Below are 17,292 nucleotides of genomic sequence, written 5' to 3'. Positions count from 1 at the left end.
GACTGCGTGAATCAGGCCTTCATGGTTGAATTGCTGCCAAGAAACCACTACTAAAGGACACCAAAAATAAGAAGAGACTTGCTTGGACCAAGAAACACGAGTAATGGACATTGGACCGGTGGAAATCTGTCCTTAGGTCTGATGAGTCCAAATTTTTGGATTTTTGGTTCCAACTGCCATGTCTTTGTGAGACGCAGAGTATGTCAACAGATGATTTTCGCATGTGTGGTTCCCACTGTGAAGCATGGAGGAGGTGTGATGGTGTGGGGGTGCTTTGCTGGTGACACTGTCAGTGATTTAGAATTCAAGGCCCATTTAACCAGCATGGCTACCACAGCATTCTGCAGTGATACACCATCCCATCTGGTTTGCGCTTAGTGGGACTATACTTTGTTTTTCAACAGGACAATGACTCAAAACACAGCTCCAGGCTGTGTAAGGGCTATTTGACCAAGAAGGAGATTGATGGAGTGGTGCATCAGATAACCTGGCCTCCACAATCACCCGACATCAACCCAATTGAGATGGTTTTGGATGAGTTGGACCGCAAAATGAAGGAAAAGCAGCCAACAAGTGCTCAGCATATGTGGAAACTCCTTCAAGACTGTTGGAAAAGCATTCCTCATGAACCTGGTTGAGAGAATGCCAAGAGTGTGCAAAGATGTCATCAAGGCAAAGGGTGGCTACTTTGAAGAATCTAAAATCTAAATTATACGCTGAATGCTGATTGGCTGACACCCGTGCTATATCAGACCGTATACAACCGGAATAACAAAACATTTATTATTACTGCTCTAATTACGTTGGTAATACAGTTTATAATAGCAATAAGGCACCTCGGGGGTTTGTAGTTTATGGCCAATAAACTCAGTCAAAAAAAGAACTGCGTTTATTTTCAGCAAACTTAACATCTGTAAATATTTGTATGAACATAACAAGATTCAACAACTGAGACATAAACTGAAGAAGTTCCACAGACATGTGACTAACAGAAATTGAATAATGTGTCTGTGAACAAAGGTGGGGTTAAATTCTAAAGTAACAGTCAGTATCTGGTGTGGCCACCAGCTGCAATATGTACTGCAGTGCATCTCCTCCTCATGGACTGCACCAGATTTGCCAGTTCTTGCTGTGAGATGTTACCCCAAGGCACCTGCAAGTTCCCGGACATTTCTGGGGAGAATGGCCCTAGCCCTCACCCTCCGATCTAACAGGTCCCAGACGTGCTCAAACATGCTCAATGGGATTGAGATCCGGGGCTCTTCGCTGGCCATGGCAGAACACGGACATTCCTGTCTTGCAGGAAATCACGCACAGAACAAGCAGTATGGCTGGTGGCATTGTCATGCTGGAGGGTCATGTCAGGATAGGCCTGCAGGAAGGGTACCACATGAGGGAGGAGGATGTATTCCCTGTAACGCACAGTGTTGAGATTGTCTGCAATGACAACAAGCTTAGTCCGATGATGCTGTGACACACCGCCCCAGACCATGACGGACCCTCCACCTCCAAATCGATCCCGCTCCAGAGTACCGGCCTTGGTGTAAAGCTCATTCCTTCGTCGATAAACGCGAATCCGACCATCACTCCTGGTGAGACAAAACTGCCACTCGTCAGTGAAGAGCACTTTTTGCCAGTCCTGTCTGGTCCAGCAACGGTGGGTTTGTGTCCATAGGCGATGTTGTTGCCAGTGATGTCTGGTGAGGACATGCCTTACAACAGGCCTACAAGCCCTCAGTCCAGCCTCTCTCAACCTATTGCGGACATTTTGAGCACTGATGGAGGGATTGTGCGTTCCTGGTGTAACTCCGGCAGTTGTTGTTGCCATTCTGTACCTGTCCTACAGGTGTGATATTCAGATGTACCGATCCTGTGCAGGTGTTGTTACACGTGGTCTGCCACTGAGAGGACGATCAGCTGTCCGTCCTGTCTCCCTGTAGCGCTGTCATTGGATTTTCACAGTACGGACATTGCAATTTAATGCCCTGGCCACATCTGCAGTCCTCATGCCTTCTTGGTGCATGCCTAAGGCACGTTCACACAGATGAGCAGGGACCCTGGACATCTTTCTTTTGGTGTTTTTCAGAGTCAGTAGAAAGGCCTCTTTAGTGTCCTAAGTATTCATAACTGTGACCTTAATTGCCTACCGTCTGTAAGCTGTTAGTGTCTTAATGACCATTCCACAGGTGCATGTTCATTAATTGTTTATGGTTCATTGAACAAGCATGGGAAACAGTGTTTAAACCCTTTACAATGAAGATCTGTGACGTTATTTGGATTTTTACCAATTATCTTTGAAAGACAGGGTCCTGAAAAAGGGACGTTTCTTTTTTTTGCTGAGCTTATATCACAGCTAAGGGCTGTATCCAGGCACTCCGCTTTGCGTCGTGATATATTGGCCATATACTTCACCCCCTCGGGCCTTATTGCATAATTATATTTTGATTTGTTTAACAGTTTTTTTGGTTACTACATGATTCCACATGTGTTATTTCATAGTTTTGATGTCTTCACTATGTCACGGCCTGATCCATTTCACCTGTCCTTGTGCTTGTCTCCACCCCCTCCAGGTGTCGCCCATCTTCCCCACTTATCCTCTGGGTATGTATACCTGTGTTTTCTGTCTGCCTGTGCCAGTTCGTCTTGTTTGTCAAGCTTAGCGTTTGTCCTGTCAGCTCCTGTCTTTTCCCTGCCTCTCTTTTTCTCGCCCTCCTGGTTTTTGACCCTTGCCTGTCCTGACCCTGTACCCGCCCGCCTGACCACTCTGCCTGTCCCTGAGCCTGCCTGCCTGCCGTCCTCTACCTTTGATCCACCTCTGGATTACTGAACTCTGCCTGTCCCTGCCCCTGAGCCTGCCTGCCGTCCTGTACCTTTGATCCACCTCTGGATTATCGACCCCTGCCTGCCTTGACCTTCTTGTTTGCCTGCCCCTGTGGTTACAATAAACATTGTTACTTCACACAGTCTGCACTTGGGTCTTACCTTGATTCCTGACACACTATTATTCTACAATGTAGAAAATAGTCAAAATAAAGAAAAACCCTTGTGTGAGTAGGTGTGTCCAAACTTTTGACTGGTACTGTAAGTGTAGGAATATTTATTGAGCTTTAGCTAGTGCGTATATGTGTGTGTGACAGAGAAAAAGAAAGCAATGCATGCACAATGGGATCAGCTCATACTTACCAACAGGACGAGCTGGTGACAGAACAATGGTATGGGTGGGTGAAGACAAAACACAAGATGGAGAAGAGAGGAGAGGAGAGGGAAAGAAAAAACATGGAAATCAGAAATGAATGAGGTGATGTTGGGTACAAAACTCCAGCAGGTAAGGAGCAGGAGAATGGGGCTCAGGTAAAGGAAATAAAACCTGGGTATCATCATGGAGTGGTGTATAGTTTAACACAATAGCCTTGTACACTTAGGCGTATTCACAGATGTGGGAACACCACAGAATTGTCACTTGACAACGTGCTGATGTGAAAGCAAAAGACAGAAAGCTGGATCCCTCACCCTCTTCTCCTCAAATACCCTGAAAACACTTTCTCACGCCACCAATTCTCCTATTAACACCCCAGTTGACAGAGGACACAGTGAGGCGTGGTGATGTGCAGGCGAGGTGGAATGGATAGTGAGATACAGGGTGGGTAACACAATTGGTTCTGGTTAAGTTGCTCATATCTGAGTGGAGGCTGGAAGTCCTGGTGCATTCATCCAGCCTGGGCCCTGGGAGAGCAGCAAGTTCACACCAGATAGACTTTAGTATTCAACGTTTGTCCAGGTCCCCAGGACGTCGGGAAATGCCTTCAGTACTGTCCACTAGGGGCAACGTGAGCATGTGTTAATCTCGTAGGCTTGGGGTTTGCTCGGACCTTGTGGATGGGGATAAACAAAGGGCTTAAACTGCATGTTTCGGCTCCGAGGATCGCAGGTTCAATCTGATGCCAAACCTTGACCCTTACCTTATCCCAAACCTTATCCCTTACATGTACCCTTACCTTAACCAGTCGGAATTAATGCCTAAACTTACCGTGAAGTTTTTTATGTTATAGGAAAAATGTTGAATCGTGAAGTGAGACTGTTCTTGTTGGGGAGAGAGCAGGACTGAGCCCAGCTCTGGGCTCACAGCAGGCAATAACACTCACATGGTGGGGTGGGGGAGAGGAATGGCCTGGGCCCACCCTGCTGAGACTGTTACCACAGCTCCAGGAACAGGATTAGTGACAGGTGTCTGGCTGTCTCCTATAGTTGCCTGCACTCACCCCTGACGGTGAGGGTAGCCGAGGCCTCCACTTTGCCCACACGGTTCTCGGCCACGCAGGTGAAGGTCCCCTGGTCCCCAGCCAACGCCTTCTTGATTCTCAGGAGGAAATCCTCCTTCTCATATCGGATGTCATACCTGGGGAAGGAGAGGGGGAGAGGAGGGTTCACATTCGAGTGAAGTCTAGCTTGCCGTAATCAGTCTCACACCTCTGCCGGCTTGCATGCCACGACTGTTTTGATAAACGGCTGCTTTGAAACGACTGGAAAAAGGGGCAAAGTTCTGTATAAATAACAATTAGACAAAACAATTTACTGTATGCTTACTACAGTAAGTAACCCATTCTGGGACATTTCAGAGTAAAGCTTACATAAAATAATAGGTTGTGGACATAGGCTGTTTGAAGAATAAAGCGAGGCTTCCTGAGGTACTTAAGACTCCCTGCAGCAGAGAGACTGTTCTGCTACATAGGAGGAGGAGAAGGGGGGGCAATTATTCAGGGATGAAAGGCATGGCAAAATGAAAGGTGCTTTCAGCTGGAACCTTGACTGTTCCTCTATTTCAATATTTATGAAGAAGGGCACCCAGTGTGGGGTGAGTGCGTGAGTTTGTGTGTGTGAGAAAGCGAAAGATGGAGAGAGAGAGAGACTATACTGTATCTGACATACTGTATCTGGTGCACTCGCATAAATCCACACCGACAGACAGACAGACAGACAGACAGACAGACAGACAGACAGACAGACAGACAGACAGACAGACAGACAGACACTGCTACGGATGAGAAAGACTTGGCAGTAAGGACTAATTCATAAAGATACACTACGCATCACAGCAGCCAGCTAGTCTCAGCAGTGAGAGAAACAGCAGTCCTAACAGAGCAGGGCTAACAGTCCATCACTCAGGGGCAGAGGGTTTGACATGGCTACAGAGCATGGAGCATTATGGAGCTGGACTCACCCCTCTAAGGGGCCTCCTCTGGTCTCTGAAGCAGACAGACCAGCAGCCTGTAAACCTGTCTAGTCTTCGATACCATCTGGACATGTGAGACGAGCAGAGCAGTGAAACATAATGACGGGGGACATGGCGGGAGGGGTCACAGACCCAGGAGAAGTTGAGAAAAGTGAGGGGGAAAATATCACTCAAGCTTTTCTGTCCGTTCGGACAGTTGGTCTGTCTGACTGAACCTTGTGAAGACTCCAGTCACGTCACGTCTCTGACCCACATACACACCTCCTTGGAGGGCCGGTCTGGGAGGGATGGAGGGATGGGGAAAGAGAGGGAGGGAGGGAGAGTAAGAGAGAGACTGAGAGAAAGAAAGAGAGAAGGGAGGAAGGCTGGTCTGGAAGTAGGGCATGTTTCTGGAGTCATGGGGAAGAAGGGAGTAAGGAGTGAGCAGACAGACAGACAGACTCTACTCTACCCCTGTCTGAGAGAGCACTCCCCACAGCCACATCCTGTCTCAGACACATGCTGCTGATGCTGTACCACCACTAACACTATCACACACCACTACTTTAGGGCAGCTACTTCCTTTAGAAATACACACTTATGCCATGGAGGGAAAATCACATTTCCTCTCACGCAGATGACAATATGGTCAAAGATGTCATATGGGATTAAATATTGACAAACTGTGAGACAGCGTTTTCCGTTACAGTGACGAAGAGACCAGAGAGTCATGGTAAATGTAGTTTTATGCTGTGAACTTAAACAAACATTGACTCCATTGGCAGCATGGTATGATACAAAGTAATAGCCTAAATAGAGGACATTGTTAGACCTGGGGCCTTGTGTAGTGTCGCTATATACACATCATTATTATTTCTGAGACTAGCTAGTGCTGCTACAGTGAGGGAAAAAAGTATTTGATCCCCTCCTGATTTTGTACGTTTGCCCACTGACAAAGAAATGATCAGTCTATAATTTTAATGGTAGGTTTATTTGAACAGTGAGAGACAGAATAACAACAAAAAAATCTAGAAAAACGCATGTCAAAAATGTTATAAATTGATTTGCATTTTAATTTGACCACTCTGCAAAACATGACTTAGTACTTGCTGGCAAAACCCTTGTTGACAATTACAGAGGTCAAACGTTTCTTGTAGTTGGCCACCAGGTTCGCACACATCTCAGGAGTGATTTTGTCCCACTCCTCTTCACAGATCTTCTCCAAGTCATTAAGGTTTCGAGGCTGACGTTTGGCAACTCGAACCTTCAGCTCCCTCCACAGATTTTCTATGGGATTAAGGTCTGGAGACTGGCTAGGCCACTCCAGGACCTTAATGTGCTTCTTCTTCTTGAGCCACTCCTTTGTTGCCTTGGCCGTGTGTTTTGGGTCATTGTCATGCTGGAATACCCATCCACGACCCATTTTCAATGCCCTGGCTGAGGGAAGGAGGTTCTCACCCAAGATTTGACGGTACATGGCCCCGTCCATCGTCCCTTTGATGAGGTGAAGTTGTCCTGTCCCCTTAGCAGAAAAACACCCCAAAAGCATAATGTTTCCACCTCCATGTTTGACCGTGGGGATGGTGTTCTTGGGGTCATAGGCAGCATTCCTCCTCCTCCAAACACGGCGAGTTGAGTTGATGCCAAAGAACTCCATTTTGGTCTCATATGACCACAACACTTTCACCCAGTTGTCGTCTGAATCATTCAGATGTTCATTGGCAAACTTCAGACGGGCATATATATGTGCTTTCTTGAGTAGGGGGACCTTGCGGGCGCTGCAGGATTTCAGTCCTTCACGGCATAGCGTGTTACCAATTGTTTTCTTGGTGACTATGGTCCCAGCTGCCTTGAGATCATTGACAAGATCCTCCCGTGTAGTTCTGGGCTGATTCCTCACCATTCTCATGATCATTGCAACTCCACGAGGTGAGATCTTGCATGGAGAACCCAGGCCGAGGGAGATTGACAGTTCTTTTGTGTTTCTTCCATTTGCGAATAATCGCACCAACTGTTGTCACCTTCTCACCAAGCTGCTTGGCGATGGTCTTGTAGCCCATTCCAGCCTTGTGTAGGTCTACAATCTTGTCCCTGACATCCTTGGAGAGCTCTTTGGTCTTGGCCATGGTGGAGAGTTTGGAATCTGATTGATTGATTGCTTCTGTGGACAGGTGTCTTTTATACAGGTAACAAGCTGAGATTAGGAGCACTCCCTTTAAGAGTGTGCTCCTAATCTCAGCTTGTTACCTGTATAAAAGACACCTGGGAGCCAGAAATCTTTCTGATTGAGAGGGGGTCAAATACTTATTTCCCTCATTAAAATGCAAATCAATTTATAACATTTTTTACATACGTTTTTCTGGATTTTTTTGTTGTTATTCTGTCTCTCACTGTTCAAATAAACCTAACATTAAAATTATACACTGATCATTTCTTTGTCAGTGGGCAAACGTACAAAATCAGCAGGGGATGAAATACTTTTTTCCCTCACTGTTTAGCATAGAAAATTGAGAGCTCAAATACTAAAATATACATCCAGAAATAGAGATAGAAAGGACGAAGGAGAGTAAAGAAATTCAATTTGTGGATTCATACATTGTGAACGCACGCATGCACAAGAGACATAAATGGCAATATACAGAATACTCATGCCCTCACACACATGGACACGTCAGCCTGAAAACACAATAGATCCAATTTGTACCTCAGGGTAGCACGCGCATAGTAAGTGCAATAGATGACATTTCATCTGGGTTTAAGAACAGGACTGTGGGCTTTGAGAAATAATGTTAGGTATCGTGATCCAAGCTGTAGTAACATGTCAGGAGTTTACCTGCTGTAGACTGGGACTCATTAGTCCTGTCTCACAATCCATATGAACACCTGTTTCAACCACCACAGCCACAGCAGGAACTCATAGAAAACACGGACACACACACACACACACACTCCCTCTCTCCTCACCTGCCACGGGGTATATCCACGTCGTCCTTCCTCCAGCGTAATGAGGGAGGTGGGTCTCCCTGTACCTGACACCTGAGCTCCAAACTCTCCTCTACCAGGACCACCTGGTTCACCGGCCGACGGACAAACGTGGGTCTCTCTGGACAACCACCACACACACACACACACACACACACACACACACACACACACACACACACACACACACACACACACACACACACACACACACACACACACACACACACACACACACACACACACAGGACATGAGTCTACAAGCACTTGTAAAACAGGTAGCATGTAGACAGTGCAGCTATTACAGGAAGCACCAGGGGGTGAGTCTGTCCTTACCGAACACAGAGAGCTGAGCCGTCTCACTGTCTCTCTCCCCCACCATGTTGGTGGCCACACACACATACATCCCTGCGTCACTCTTCCTGGTGTTGGAGATGGTCAACTTCCCTCCACGTACCTGACAGATAGACAGAGACAGCGTAACAACGTCTAAATCAGACACGCTGTACACTGCTTTCAGTGACGAGAACCGTTGTGACTACTAGCCACTGATTGAAACGGGGTTATACCCACGTCACTCTACCCCAGACGGAGACGGTGGTTAAGTGATTTTGCATAGCTCAGCCATCCCTAATGAGAGTCGGCATAGAGGAGCGTGTCCCGAAAGAAGTGCTGTACTCACAGTGACCCTGTCACCTTTGAGGTCCAGACGGGCCTTGTCTTTTCTCCAGAAGGTGGTGGGCTCAGGGTGCCCACGAGGAGGCTGGCACTCCAGGGTGGCAGGCTCCCCCACTGCCACCACCATGTCCTGGGGGTTCTGTCTGAAGTCATCACGCAACACTGGGAGAAACAGAGAGAAGGGGGTTAGACTCTTTCTAACCAGGTTTTCTTTACTAGGTTCATTGTGGATATATTGGATGTAGTGTTTCATCCACTGTGTGGGTAGATAATCCAAGCTGGATGATCAACAAACAAAAAAACAAGAGTTCACGGACAATATATGTAATATACAGTGTAGAAATAACGTTGCACTCTGTCAGCTAGTAGCAGAGTTAAGATAATAACTGGAGGAGAGCCAGAGCCTCGAGCAGAATTCTAGTCAAACAGGAATTGTGTGGGATGGAGCCAGAGCCCCGAGGTCCTGCTGTCAATCACAGGAAGCTGTGGCAGACGAGATCAGGGGTGTCTCAGTCACAGAGGCCTGGCCAGGTCTACAGAGCCATATGGCTGGGTGGGTTCTGTCACTGTCACACGTCACTCCTCTACTCACTCAGACAAGCCTTTCTTCCACCCCATAGTGACACCCCCACTTAAAACATTGCACCTTCAGAATGCGCTGAGCGTGATATTCCATACGGATGCAATACAATAAACAAGCTTTCAGGAAGAAAAATAATGCAATTCTTACGCAAACACTTGTCTTAATAGCACTGACTTTGCTGATAGCTACTTTATTGAGGAAATGTACTTACTATGACTATGATAGGTGGTTGCCTCACCTAGCTAGCTTAAGATGAACGCACTAACTGTCGCTCTGGATAAGAGCATCTGCTAAATGACTAAAATGTAAACGTGACAATGTAAGAGCCACATATTCACGCTGTATTTGTTCCACCACAGTGAGGACAAAAGGAAAAAACACAACTCTGGGAGAGAACACATTTTGGTCAGCGAAGTGAATTTAGATGCAACCCTGCACACCTCTGAGAAGGTAGAAATCTGACCCAATAGAAAGATTCTGAAATGGGCTTCAATTCTCTAGCATGACGGTTGGTAAAAATATGGTGCAATGTGAAGATATTTGGATATAAATGACCATAGGGGCCTCATTACATGAAGTCCTCATTATGTGAGGTGAGAGGGGAGCTTGAGGTGGTGGTGCATCTGGTTACTGCATCCTAATATTACAAACTGGTCCCGTACATGTAGCTGAAGGCAATCATTTAAACCTTGCCATGATTCAAGCCTACCGAAATGAGACAGAAATCTATCTACAGTATTTGAGAAATACGACTTTGCTAAACACCATAGACACAGAAAGCAGAGATGAAAAGGGCTTGAAACTGCATGTGAGCAATACAATGAGTGATAATGATTTAAAAAGAGAGTAGGTGTTAAATAGCAGCTGGTTGTTATTTCTGGCTTTGGTCTCGCAACGTACTCTGTCATAAAAGAGGTATGCAAATCTTACACGATAACATCCAACGATGTTACAATAACTATGCGCACGCTTCAATGGGATAGAAGGCCATGTGTTGTTGTGATTCTGGATGGCCAGATAACTAGCAACAATGACAAGAGGTGAATCGTTTCAGGTAATTGTATCTTATTATTGATACCAAGTCCTGTTTTGAGGTGTTTTGACTGATGCCACGTTATGATAACAGGTTTTGTTCTGGATCAAAAAGGGGCTTAGGTGGTGTGGCAGGGGGCGTGGCAGGGAGCATGGTAGGGGGCGTGGCAATGAATTCGGGTCTGGCCGCCAGCGCAGCTACATTTTAGAGAACATTTCAGAGGCCCCTATCTTGGCGTTGTAGAGACATTTTTAAGCCAATACCTTGCAATTCTACACATTTTGCCATGCAAAATGTTGCAGTTTTAAAGCTAGTTTTCTGTAATTCTATGCATTTTGCCATGGATAATGCTGTGTTCTTTTGTTCAAACAGAACAACAAAACATTGTTTGAATTTTTAATTCTGCCTGACTGTCTAGCTTCTATTTTGGTGATTGTTAGTTCTTAAAGATTATTTTATTTATTTTTTATTTCACCTTTATTTAACCAGGTAGGCAAGTTGAGAACAAGTTCTCATTTACAATTGCGACCTGGCATAAAAAAAATATATAGATCCACTCTATTATCTTTTCTACATACTTTATATCTGGTTTTAGTGGTTTAAGGTAAATCGGCTTTCCATCCCAAAAATGTATTAAATAAATACATTTAAAAAAACACGGCTTGCCCAAGGATTACAATGGCAAATAAATTCCTGGCTAATAAGGCTCAAATTCACTAGCTAGCTAACCAACAACTGTAACAATGTATTTTAGAAACAACAAGTGCTCATTGTGCAAATGTATTTATGTTTCCAATAAACATTGGAGACTAAATATAGTTGTCACCAATCTAAGCCAACCCAGTGTGTTTTGCCCCATAGTTGTGCACGCGTCGGTTTTGCTGCTAAACAACCAACCCGTCTATACTGCATGTAGGCCAATGCTGTAACAGAGTCCAACAACTAGGACTACTACTGGCATTGCTGGCTGTAGAATGGGGTGTTTTATAATATGATCTCTCTTGACACAGGTCTGCTGAACAGTAGCTTGGAGTTTGTTGAATAGTCTATGTGATGAGAACAGCCTGCAGGGGCGTGTCACTTTCTCAACAGCAGTCAGAGGCCTGTCCCATTTCTGTCACACTTATGACACATAGCCTACACACGTGCACGTGCACACGCGCACATACACTAACACAGTTGCCCGGGTCACGTACTACCAACATTTGCTGATGATGCTTTATCAAAAAGAGCCAGAGATGGAGAGCGAAAGAGACAACAGACACCCAATGGGGTCTGGAACAGGGAGGGGGTTATTTGCATTGGGGGATTTTTGAATAAATAAACAACTTAGCATGTCTGTGCCCTAAAAAAGTCATCAGCAATCAGTCAGGAGAAACTTCAGAGTCGAGACGGCGAGCGTTTACCCAGCGTTCCCCAGGGCCATGAGCCTAGAACATTACCTATTAGAAAGCTCTCATTTCAGCAGCCAGGCAGCGACAGCAGGCAAGCACAGACAACAGACCAAAAGCCACTCACAGAGAGGATGTGGCTGGCGGCAAACAAAGTATATACAGTCATTTCAATTGTTTATACAATAGACACACAGATCACGTATAAGCAACTGAAGCTCGAGGAGCAAAGCGGGGTAAGGATGCTACTGATTATTAATGGACACGACATGATAAGTAACATCAATCAGCAGGTCACATCCAATTACTGATATTTAAACCACTGACGCCCCAACTTGTATCCTACTCCTTAGGTGTCTGTCTATGTGACTGGTGACATGTCTTGACTATGACAGTGAGTGCCTCTCCCTTCATAACTTTTAACATTGGGACAGTATATGACACACTCCTCTCACAGAGATGTACCAATGTCTCCGTCTTCCATTCGCCTGCGGGTCAGCCAGACATCCAGCCATCCAGTCACCATGAATGGTTAACAGTTAAGTGGTAACTACAATCATGTTGCATTAGCATCCCGTCCTCTTGTCATGTAATGTAAATTGAAGATGTAGGTGGCAGTGGACGCTCTCCTCCGCTCCCCCTTCCCCCTCTCTCTCTCTCTCTCTCTCTCTCTCTCTCTCTACGTTCTCCCAATTACAGTAAAAGAGCTCCCACAGACCCCACTTCAACATCTATAATTGATTATCGTCTACTCTTCTGTCTCTTTACGCATTCACTGACTCTCACGCTTCTCCTGCTCCCAACCTTACCTAACCTACTTCTCTCCCTCACCCACTTAAACGTGCCTTCTACTGTACAACAGCATCTACATCTTCTGTGTCTGAAAATACTGTAACATAGAAATATATGGTTTGATGACAAATGGCTTTTAATAAATGTTTATAACAAACTGAAGGACTTAACACAATCTGGGGGGAAAAAAAAGGTATTTAAAGGCCTGATTTACTACAATTAGATAATAGTTCTGTGTTTGACAATAAGTCAATCGCTGGGTTCTGATGTCATCTCTTGCCCAGTCATACTGGAAATGGCTCAGTGGCCCACAGGCTCTGTGTGTTTCTAGGACTGGACACTGACAGGATGCCGTCTGCAGCACAGTACACTGTGGGAGTGGGTGTGTTAGGGGGGTGGGGGGTGTAATATGTGGTTCTCGCACCTAGCTATCTTAAGATGAATGCCCTAATCACTCTGGATAAGAGCGTCTGCTAAATGACTAAAATGTAAATGTCACAATTCCTTCCATTTAAACCTAGTAAAAATTATCTGTCTTAGGTCAGTTAGGATCACCACTTTATTTTAAGAATGTGAAATGTCAGAATAATAGTAGAGAGAATGATTTATTTCAGATTTTAATTCTTTCATCACATTCCCAGTGGGTCAGAAGTTTACATACACTCAATTAGTATTTGGCAGCATTTCCTTTAAATTGTTTAATTTGGGTCAAACGTTTTGGGTAGCCTTCCACAAGCTTTCCACAGTAAGTTGGATGAATTTTGGCCAATTCCTCCTGACAGAGCTGGTGTAACTGAGTCAGGTTTGTAGGCCTCCTTGCTCGCACATGCTTTTTCAGTTCTGCCCATAAATGTTCTATAGGATTGAGGTCGGGGCGTTGTGATGGCCACTCCAATACCTTGACTTTAAGCCATTTTGCCAAAACTTTGGAAGTATGCTTGGGGTCATTGTTCATTTAGAAGACCCATTTGGGACAAAGCTTTAACTTCCTGACTGATGTCTTTAGATGTTGCTTCAATATATCCACATCATTTTCCTGCCTCATGATGCCATCAATTTTGTGAAGTGTTTTAGTCCCTCTTGCAGCAAAGCACCCCCACAACATGATGCTGCCACCTCCGTGCATCACGGTTGGGATGGTGTTCTTCGGCTTGCAAGCCTCCCCATTTTTCCTCCAAAAATAACGGCGGTCATTACGGCCAAACAGTTCTATTATTGTTTCATCAGACCAGAGGACATTTCTCCAAAAAGTACGATCTTTGCCCCCATGTGCAGTTGCAAACCATAGTCTGGCTTTTTTGGGGCAGTTTTGGAGCAGTGGCTTCTTCCTTGCTGAGCGGCCTTTCAGGTTATGTCTATATAGGACTCGTTTTACTGTGGATATAGATACCTTTGTACCTGTTTCTTCCAGCATCTTCACAAGGTCCTTTGCTGTTGTTCTGGGATTGATTTGCACTTTTCGCACCAAAGTATGTTCATCTCTAGGAGACAGAAAGCGTCTTCTTCCTGAGCGGTATGATGGCTGCGTGGTCCCATGGTGTTTATACTTGCATACTATTGTTTGTACAGATGAACGTGGTACCTTCAGGCATTTGGAAATTGCCCTCAAGGATGAACCAGACTTGTGGAGGTCTACCATTGTTTTTATGAGGTCTTGGCTGATTTCTTTTGATTTTCCCATGATGTCAAGCAAAGAGGCACTGAGTTTGAAGGTAGACCTTGAAATACATCCACAAGTACACCTCCAATTGACTCAAATTATGCCAATTAGCCTATCAGAAGCTTCTAAAGCCATGACATCATTTTCTGGAATGTTCCAAGCTGTTTAAAGGCACAGTCAACTTAGTGTATGTAAACTTCCGACTTCAACTGTAGATAAGGAGAGAGAGCGAGAGAGAGTGAAATAGCAGTGAGAGACAGAAACCCAGAGAGAGATGGAGACAGAGAGAAAGAAAGATAGAGTGAAATAGCAGAGAGAGAGAGAGAGAGTCTGAAGTTGTATTTTATTTTGCAGTGGTCGCTAGCATCATAAAACCTTCCAGCAATATTGTGAAAATGTTATGCATCAGCGGGAGTGTGAGTCAGGGATCTGAATCTTCCCTTTTATCCGCCTTGTTTCACTAAAGCAGCCATAGCCTGGGGAGCATGGCTTTATTATATGCACTTGTCTTCCTTCGCTGAGATCACACAGCGCAGTGTTGCAAAAGGTCGCTCAACCATAATGGAGAGAACTTGATAATGCAAAATAATGTCCCTAAACGTGCTTGCGTTCTCACTAAGCTCAGGTTTAAATACCAACTAAACTGTTCAGCTTTTCAGAGTAGGTGTGTAAGAGAAACAATGAGACAGAGAAAAGCAGAGGGAGCGCGCCTGTAAATCCCAGAGAAAAATATGGCCGCCACTCATCTTCTCCAATATGCCTGCTGCTCTCTCCTTTCTTCTCACTGACAAATGATAAAACAGCAAACAGTCAGATGAAACTGCATGAAATTCAGCATTTCTCTCCATCGGTCCAATTCTGCTGGGAGGTAATTTAAAAAAGTGGTGTCAGAGAGAAGCAACAAAATGCCTGGGACCATCTGTGCCTCAAAACCATCCCGCGTGTTCAAACAGTGGCGAGCAGAGCTGCCTAGCAAACTGAGAGAGCGGAGTGGGGAGGAATATTCTGAGCTTTGTTTACTGTCGGGCTACGATTACATTCTTTCTGCTGGACACATGCAGATGGCACACAGCATGTATATGTTTAGAGCTATAGAATGTAAACAGGTGGAGGACGTGGCCACGGTAAACATGTTCCCATTTGCAACAGCTGCCATTCAGGACAAAGAGAAAGCTCATTAATATGGTAATGCCATGCTATCACACCAATCCATAATCACACTTCTGCATACACACACGTCCTTTTGGTTGTTTCATTGAAGAGCGTGATAACGTGACCTTTGACTAGGGAATCAGCAGAAAGGTAAGCAGGGGAAACAATCTCAGGGCTTGGGTCTGAGGGAGAATAACACATGCTCTACAGCACGGGATACCTTTAGGCATACTGGTAGACACAATCTACAAACCCCGCCACTACGCATTGAAGAACGATGGTGGGTAATGTATAATGTGCCAATGTTGGTGAAATAGCAGCTGCTAATAAGGCCACCACCACCAACCTTCTGTGCCAAGGGAAAGCACGGCATCAAAACAAGTCCAGAGCCATGCGAGTGAGGAGGGGGAAGGCGTGACGGCTAGGGGGTTGAAACAGGTGTGTTCTGCCCCCCCCCCACAGGCGCTACTGAGCCCCTGGAAGCAGCTTACAGTACCCATTAGGATTATTCACCCCAAATCCATGTTAATCACATTTGGGCACACGGTAGCCCACTGCTGCCACTGCTACCTACCATATTCATCAGGACTGTAGACGGAGACGTAGTCTGGGGGACGGTTTGGGGTCAAAAGTAGCATTGGGGGACAGCATCACTAGTCTCCCACATATAAACACAGTCCAACACCCAGAGAGTATAGACACATGAAACCATCCCCGCACAGCTCCCTGCACAGCTCCCTGCACAGCTCCCTGCACAGAGCACCTGGGCAGATAAAGATGGACTATCAATCAGAGGCCTGACTGCAGTGCCACCTCAGCAAATGGCATCAATTCTTTACGGATGACAGTTCTACAGACAGATAGGCATGGGGAATCAGTCAAAGCTTTCCGATGATAGCTCATCAGAGGGGGATCACAACGAGTCTCCTCTGACGGAGGACATTCGGTCGCCCCTACACACTGCATACACAGACCTCATACACACACACACGTCACGCACACCACATACACACCACACTCATCTCAGGGAGCTCCACTGTAACATGTTCCAAAGGGCCTCTGTGTCAAACATTACTTCCCATTCAGCTGTGCGTGCTGGCACTGAGAGGGATCTGAGAGGGAGCGGGAGTGAAAGAGAGAGGAAGGAGAGCAGAAAAAGAGGAAAACATAAGCGCTCATCCCACAAGAGGCCTTTGTGTGGCAGACTTCCAGGAATTAGGTTTAATCAGTTTTCCCTTCTTCTTCTGTCAGTCTTCTGCCTTCTCTTACACACACACACACACACACACGCACACACACACACATATAACACACACACACACACGTAAAAACACACACACACACACACACACACACACACACGCATAACACACATTCATAACACACACACATAACAACACACACACACACACACACATAACACACATTCATAACACACACACACGCATAACACACACACGCATAACACACACACGCATAACACACACACGCATAACACACACACGCAACACACACACAACACACACACACACATACCTACACATACACATACCTACACATACACATAACTACACATAACTACACATACACATAACCACACACACACACACATAACCACACACATAACCACACACATAGCCACACACACACACACACACACACACACACACACACACACACACACACACACACACACACACACACACACACACACACACACACACACACACAAATCCCTGTCTCTCCCGACAGCAGCAGTAATTGTGCCTGCAGTCTCTCGTCCTCCATGACTCTCTCTAACTCTTCTGACAA

The 17,292-nt window shown here is 45.6% G+C and overlaps 1 protein-coding gene across 7 annotated transcripts in view; it reads right to left on the bottom strand.

Annotated features, from left to right (window-relative positions):
• LOC106603263 (roundabout homolog 2) overlaps nt 1-17,292 on the bottom strand; it is a 171,947-nt gene that overhangs the window by 39,084 nt on the left and 115,571 nt on the right. For 4 of the 7 annotated variants that reach the window (XM_014196665.2, XM_014196667.2, XM_014196670.2 and 1 more), the window contains exons 3-7: nt 8,874-9,031; nt 8,528-8,648; nt 8,174-8,312; nt 4,260-4,396; nt 3,184-3,195 (exon numbers count right to left, since the gene is read on the bottom strand). In XM_014196665.2, coding sequence (XP_014052140.1) covers nt 3,184-3,195; nt 4,260-4,396; nt 8,174-8,312; nt 8,528-8,648; nt 8,874-9,031 — 567 coding nt within the window. The remainder of the gene's footprint in view (nt 1-3,183; nt 3,196-4,259; nt 4,397-8,173; nt 8,313-8,527; nt 8,649-8,873; nt 9,032-17,292) is intronic. The other 3 variants (XM_014196666.2, XM_014196669.2, XM_014196672.2) reach the window with 1 other exon arrangement.

Source organism: Salmo salar, chromosome ssa04 (assembly GCF_905237065.1).
Source record: "Salmo salar chromosome ssa04, Ssal_v3.1, whole genome shotgun sequence".
Lineage (NCBI taxonomy): Eukaryota > Metazoa > Chordata > Actinopteri > Salmoniformes > Salmonidae > Salmo > Salmo salar.
The sequence above is the reverse complement of the archived record's forward strand: the minus strand, read 5'-3'. Positions and strand labels throughout refer to the sequence as shown.